General features: G+C 37.1%; 1 protein-coding gene across 2 annotated transcripts in view; it reads left to right on the top strand.

The window, feature by feature from the left end:
* Window positions 1-7,506, top strand: part of LOC107687782 (chromobox protein homolog 1-like) — an 18,018-nt gene that overhangs the window by 4,591 nt on the left and 5,921 nt on the right. For both annotated transcript variants that reach the window (XM_016485238.1, XM_016485240.1), the window contains exons 2-4: window positions 2,890-2,998; window positions 5,884-6,046; window positions 6,278-6,446. In XM_016485238.1, coding sequence (XP_016340724.1) covers window positions 2,950-2,998; window positions 5,884-6,046; window positions 6,278-6,446 — 381 coding nt within the window. In that variant the 5' untranslated portion in view covers window positions 2,890-2,949. The remainder of the gene's footprint in view (window positions 1-2,889; window positions 2,999-5,883; window positions 6,047-6,277; window positions 6,447-7,506) is intronic.

The raw sequence follows: 7,506 nt of genomic DNA on the forward strand, positions 1-7,506 counted from the left end.
CAAAGTTGTTGTATTTCCTCAGCGACCAGCACGGATCAGCTCCAGGCATGACGAAGCAGATATCGTCCTCTTTTGGAAGACCTAACAAAGTAGTTTTGCTTTAACAACAAAACACACAGCGCCTTAACGACATGGCGGCGGCAGCAACAATACTACAGCGAGAATAAAAGTTACACCTTCTTTCTTTGCGTGAACATTTGGGCGGCGTTATGCAAATTTTCCCACATAGTGACGTAGGTATGTTGGGGCGTGTTAGAACGAGCCGTTTTAGGTAGGTGTGGCTGACTCTTAACTTTTATAAAGAATATCTCTTTGGATTTGAGACTTTAGTCTTTGCAACTTTACAGATCTTCTTTATGCACCAAGAGCTTGTAACACTCCAAAGAGAAAGGACAAATTGAAATCGCATCATATGACCCCTTTAAAAACTTCTTGCTGACATTGGTAAAACCTAGCTGTTAGAAGGATAGTGGTAAAGATCGGTAAATATTTAAAATGACAATTAATTAGTATTTTGGGGGCTGCACTGTGATCCTTGAATAGTTTATTTTAAAATGATCTAATGATTCTTGTTCTAAATATGCCTGACAAGACTTTTGGTATATAAACTTGTTACACTGAATGACAATTTAGTAAATCATGGTAAAAATATATGATAGAGATACATTTTTTACCATGATTTACTAAAAAATTAAACAAGACGTATTCTAATGACGAGGAAAAAATTACAGCGGTGTTAAACTTTCATTGTTTTGATCATAGACTGTAAAAAAACATGGACGTAGTGTCCGTGACGTCACTCGTAGGGTTCAGAAGAGCATTTTTGAAGCATAAAGTGAGCGGAGCCGACCGCCGCCATCTTGGTAGCGCGTCACCTTGCGTCACTCCCGGATAATTGAAAATGGGCAAAAAGGCGGGACGTGGGTGAAGCTGAGGCGCTAGTTGCTGAAACCACGCCCGTCTATAGTGACAGCAGTGCTGCTTTGCAAAGACAAAACACCATAACTTCGTTTTTGGTCGAAATGTGTTATTGATAATTTTGGGACATATATGACCTCCTTTATCGTGTGTATAAGTATCTTGGAGAAAAGCCCAGGAGAAACCAAGACAGAACACAGTATCAGTTACCGCTCTTTGACTTTGTGTTAGATCGCTCAAATTAAGTTACAGTGCTCTGCATCTGTTTAGCCGTTCGTCAGTATTAAGGCTGATTTATACTTCTGCGTCGGACCTATGCTGTAGCTTACGCATAGATGCACACCCATACGCCGTAGCCTGACGTGCACCTCTCCAAAAATCTAACAGCGTGTCAATTCTACGCAGACCGCAAGCGCTGTGATTGGTCTGCAAGTACCCTTCCCTCCATATGTACTTGAGTTTTGTGTGTGTTTATGTGCACTTATAATACTGTGCCAGCCTGGAGTTATACGGTATTCTGCCTGTTTTTACTGTACATTAACGTCTGCGCTTTTAAATTACGGTGTGACTTGTGTACTTTCATACATCTGTCGGCACTTCTTTAGACAAACAAATTAGATAGATCGCGATCTAACAAACTGCTCCATATAACAAAGCACTGTAAACAAGCAACGACTAGATAACTTGGCAACAATAATTAATGTGTGACTTGTGTACTTTCATACATCTGTCGGCACTTCTTTAGACAAACAAATTAGATTGCGATCTAACAGACTGCTCCATATAACAAAGCAATGTAAGCAAGCAACGACTAGATAACTTGGCAAGAATAATTGTAAATAATCTTTAAAGTTTTTTTTATTTTTTATAATGCAGATGCCAGCTCTCAGTCTAGGGCTGCCCACTTCTGCACGTGTGGGGAGTCAAATGCCATGACAGCGTATCACATAAAATCAGTTACTGTACGCAATTAAATCCGTTTCATACCTTTTCTTGTAACTCGATAAAAAACATTGCAATGAACGTCATAGGAGATGTTTAATTCACAATCATTCTGAGCATTATTCCAGCTGGCGTTCAAATCAATCCACAAGTCGTTCTTATAGGTTAAAGTCCCCATGAAATCAAAAAAAGTTCAATCAATATGTTAGTCTTAAGGTTATCTATAAGGCAGTGTGCTCCAAAACAGTGACAAAATTCACATTTAGACAATAGGCTAAGTATGTCTTGCATCCTTTAATGTTAGCGAACATTGCAAATAAATTGGTTGCAAAACGGTATCCACTCACGTTTAACTTTTTGTCTGATTGTTACGGTCAGAATTGTTTTTTTATTACATTACTATATATTATAGCCTAGCCAATGATCACTAGATTTTATATAGATGTTACTATAATGATTCTGTAAATGGTGATCAGTACCCAAATATTGCATGTAATGTGGAAGCTACTGCCTTTTGCCTTGGCGTGACATCTTTCAAGCGAGAGACCGGGAGGTTGCCGCTTGGTTCTGATGCATGAAACCCCTTTTTGTCTGTGACCCACATGCTAATTTAATAAAATCATTCAATGATATCTGTCACCATTGAGGATAATAGAAATGACAAAAAAAAAGAAACACCAAAATTAGTCATGAGAATCAGTGGGAAATGTGTTTAAATATTCATGAAAATAACATCACAATGCACACACAAAAAAAACACTTAATGGTCTTAAAAATAGTTTACACAACATATTTGTAGTGTGACCTGGACACGTTATTGTGAGATTCACTGAAATACACCATGTCGTTAATCTTGTTTGTACTGTAAATCAATTAAAAGGGAGCCGCACACCATGAAATGCTGTATTTGTTAGAGCCACCGAACTGTTATCCACAGTGCTGTGTAATTTAATTTCCTGCCTTGTGTTGTTCTTTCCCTGATATCACCTGACCCCCATCCCCTCTAATCCACACTTTCACTCTGTTCAGCACGGTTGACGCTGACAAGGAACCGGAAGGTTCCACAGAGCCTCTGCCCCATCGACGAGCATGAGTGAACCAACAGACACAGCTAGTGATGCTCCCAGCATCACCGCAGGTGTCTCACAACTTTCTCCTTCACTGCTGTTTTTCTTTCAAATGTTTATGGGAGAGGGTTTTTTTTTTTTTAGACGTTCAGATCACCTTAACATTTCTGTCTTATAAACAAGCCTTGAAATTACTTCTATTGAATCACGGGTTGTTGTCTGTTTTCATGACCGTTGTTTCATCTGCCATGTGATCCATCATCTGTCATTGACTAATAGAGCTGCTGCTTCAGGTGATTTATAAGGTCAAAGGTTTGGTTCTGGTCTGCTGCACAAAAAAGACAGAATGAGTGTTTCAAATTGATGACATTTGGGTAACTGTTTGCACTAAGGTCTCATTTGTTTGTGACGTTTTTAAAATCAGGTTAATGACCAGTTGTATGCAACTGGCAAGTTGTGTCTGTTAACATTAGTTAATGCACTATAAACTAACGACTGAACTAACATTAACAAAGGTTAATAAATGCTGTGAAAGTATTGTTTTTAGTTAGTTAATAGTTAATGCATTAACTAATGTTCACAAATGAGACATAGTTGTAATTTTTTTCCTGAACTAATGTGTACGCTATATTACCGTCTTTTATGGTCAATTAGTAGTTAAGCATTTGTTCTCCACACTAGCTGTGATAATTTCAATCATGAAATGGATGTTAATATTACATATAACTGCCACATACCACTATAATGCCAAAATTAATGCTGAAATAGTTTAATGATGACATTTGCATAAAATTACTGAACTTTTTTTCACACAGCATACACTACCATTCAAGAGTTTGGGGTTTAAAGAAATAAATATTTTTATTCAGAAAGGATGCATTAAATTGATCAGACGTGACAGTAAATACTTGTAATGTTGAAGATTTCTTTTTCTAATTATTATTTTTTTAAACAAAAAAATCCTGAATAAAGTATCTGAGTTTCCACAACAATATTAAGCAGCACACCTTTTTTCAACATTGTAATAATAAATGTTTATTGCGCAACGAATCAGAATGATTTCTGAAGGATCATGTGACACTGAAGACTGGATGCTGAAAATTCAGCTTTGATCACAGGAGTAAATTACATTTCAAAATATGAAGGGTTTGGTTCCAAAACGCGATAAACGGCATTTTTTTAAAAATGGAGTTTCCGCCAAAATCAGTATTGTATATGGTCGGTATTGAAAAGTCAATTTTTAGTTTTACGCAAAATGCGATATCCGCCGAGTTATTCTGTCATGTTTTCTCCCTTTTTTTCCAAACCACGACAAACGCCAGTCTCCCTTTTCTGCAGAATGCGGTATATCCGCTCAACCAATCGCAGCGCACCACTCCACGCACTCTAGACAGTAATGGCGGCACTTTGAATACACCCGGCATCCTAGTTTTCCTCATCTATTTTGTACTTTGTGATCAACAAACAAACAAAAAATTGTTCATGTATGTTCATGATGACATTTTCTTTTATTGTTGTAATTAATTTATAGCATTAACAAGATGACCCGTTGAATTCTTTTTGGGAGCGATGACTGATTGAATGTATTTTTAGTCCAGTGCCTGTATATAAGAATAGTATTGACCAAGTTCAGAGGCTGTCATATGTGGATCAACTTACTATGTTGTGTATTTTCAATATGAAAAATAACTTTTACGTGTCATGGATGTATTGCATTTTGGGAAAAAAATAATAACATTTTATAATAAATCTTTGAAAATCAAAATCTGGATTTGAATTTTTAATGTTATTATAACCTAAAGATGCTATGTGAAAGTTTGAAACAGAAAATGGTTTTCATCTTGCCACTTTCTTGGTAAAGAAAACAAATTTTTACTCAAATTAATCTAAATGGATTTATAGCGTTTTGGAACCAAACTCTTCATGTATTAAAACAGAAAACACTTATTTAAAATTGTTACTGTATTTTGATCAAATAAATTCAGCCTTGGTGAGCATAAGAGACTTCTTTTGGTAGTGTATACTTTATACATTTATATAAAAAATCTTTGTAAACCGAAGCAGTGTGTTATGCATTGACAAGCCTGTCAGCACATTAATCATTGGTTGATGCTTGATGCCAACATCTCCTGATTGATTGGTCTGTTGAAAAGTTTAGCATCAAGTGGTTATGTTTCTTGTTCAAACTGATATCTGATCCGCTTGGAATATGATACTAATATTGTGATCATGATGATTCTTAAGAAGTGCTTGTTTGAACAGCTTAAGGTACGATTGGTACACGATTATGTAATTCAGATGCTTGCACTTGTTGATAGTTCTCCCAAAAATAATTTTTTTTGGCTCATTTGCTTGCTCTCACGTCTTTCCAAACCTATGTAACTTTGTTTCTTCTGTGGAGTTGGAAAACATTTGACGCATTATTTGAATTATCTTTTATCTTCTGCGAAGAAACGAAGTCAGGTTTGGAACATGAGACTGAGTAATTGATGACCGAGTTTTTATTTTGGAGTGAACTGTCCCTTTAAGGACGATGAAACTGAAACCTTGATTTTGATGTCCTTTTTGAATGAATTTTAGTTTTGTAGTTTCTGACCTTGTTCTCAAAAGCAAGAATTTATCACTAAGCGCTGTGGGCTTTACACAGCAGTCAGAATGTCTCTCGAATTTCGACACATTGCTCTGTATAGCAAAAAGATGTGTGAAGATTTGTCAACAGACAGACTTCGTTGACCTTGGCATATGTTCTTTAAAATAAACCCTTGAATAATCACTCTTCCTCTTTGCGAACGACCCCCTGCTAGTGAGTTATCACTGTTTGTGTTTGTTCTGCTCAGCCCCATAGTGTCTAGTGTTTCAACCTGCTTCATTTTTTAACTGTTTGAATACTGAAAGATGTGATTTTTCCATAGAAAAGACTGACCCTTTTCCTCTTTACTGCCCTCTTTCTCCACAGACAGCAAGCTGGCGGCCACAGCTGGAAAGAAGCAGAACAAGAAGAAGGTGGAGGAGGTGGTGGTAGAAGAGGAAGAGGAAGAATATGTGGTGGAGAAGGTTCTGGACAGACGGGTGGTAAAGGGCAGAGTGGAGTTCCTTCTTAAGTGGAAGGGCTTCTCAGAGTAAGTAACTAATATCAGCAAGATTTCCACTAAAATGCATTCGTATAAGGCAAGATGCTTGATTCCTAACAAACGTGTTGACCATTTTGTCATTATATAAAGAACTCCAGAAGAATCAATGGTTTGCTAATAAATATATAGCCTATGTTTGGTTTTGGTTGGGTGGTCCAGCCCTTCTCCAATAAAAAAGATGGTATTCAAATGATTGAGAATATATTACCTTTTCCTTAGAGAAGACAACACATGGGAACCAGAGGACAACCTGGACTGTCCTGATCTCATTGCACAATACCTGCAAAAACATAAGTTAAATGAAAAGAAAGATTCTATTGGAAAGAGGAAAGGAGAATCTGACACAGATGGTGGGGAAGACAGCCGACCCAAAAAGAGGAAAGATGAGGTTAGTTTTAATCATTCCCTTAGATGATTTTTGGTATAAAAACTGGCACATGCGTAAGTTTTATATTTTATAAAACGTTGTTGCAGGCTGTGTGAATTTTACTGTGGACTGACTGTTTTGAAACTTGTATGGTAGTTAAATAGCCCCTAGACCTCAGTAATCGTGAAAAAAGCCAGGAAATTTCGACTGTGCACATACTTACTATATTTATGCATTTGCCAGGCACTTTTAGGTGTTTATTCCGTTTCGGACATTTTATGTCCCAGGTGTTAATTTTTATAAAACTACGATGCCAACAACCTTTTTTTGTAATATGCAGATGTTTTTATTTTGCTTTCATCCGTTATATTTGCACCCTTTCAAATACCTTTTATGAGAAATGTGATACATTAAGAAAAAAAGAGGAATACAGGGTTTTTGTGGGTCTTAAATTCTTAATTCACCCTCTCACAAATTAAGGTCTTAAAAGGTCTTAACTTCAAAAAGTCATGGCATTAAATGTTGCATGCATTGTAAAAAATGGATACAGGGCTTAAAGTTCCCCGACACCGTGCCGGATCGCGTAAAGTGAAACGTCACCAGGCCGTTGGCGCCTTCTGCAGGTATTTATTATAATACATAATGTACTTAAAGGGGTCATATGATGCTGCTAAAAAGAACAGTATTTGGTGTAATGAAATGTGTTTATGCGGTTTAAGGTTCAAAAAACACATTATTTTCCACATACTGTACATTATTGTTTCTCCTCTATGCCCCGCCTTTCTGAAACGCATCAATATTTACAAAGCTCATCGGTCTGAAAAAGCGAGATGTGATGTGATTGGCCAGCTATCCAGTGCATTGTGATTGGCCGAATACCTCAAGCGTGAGACGGAAATGTTACGCCCCTTGCCATATTGTGATGATGCCCTGTCAGGCCGGAGTGATGATTCAAAAACATGAAAACCCATTATAAACGAGGCATTCCAATACAACTTAACCACTGATTTCTAGTCGTGTCCATTTTTGGAAGGCCAAACAAAGTAGTTTCGCTTTCACAACGAAACACACAGCGCCTTCA

Source organism: Sinocyclocheilus anshuiensis, unplaced genomic scaffold, assembly GCF_001515605.1.
Source record: "Sinocyclocheilus anshuiensis isolate Anshui unplaced genomic scaffold, SAMN03320099.WGS_v1.1 scaffold97, whole genome shotgun sequence".
Taxonomy (NCBI): domain Eukaryota; kingdom Metazoa; phylum Chordata; class Actinopteri; order Cypriniformes; family Cyprinidae; genus Sinocyclocheilus; species Sinocyclocheilus anshuiensis.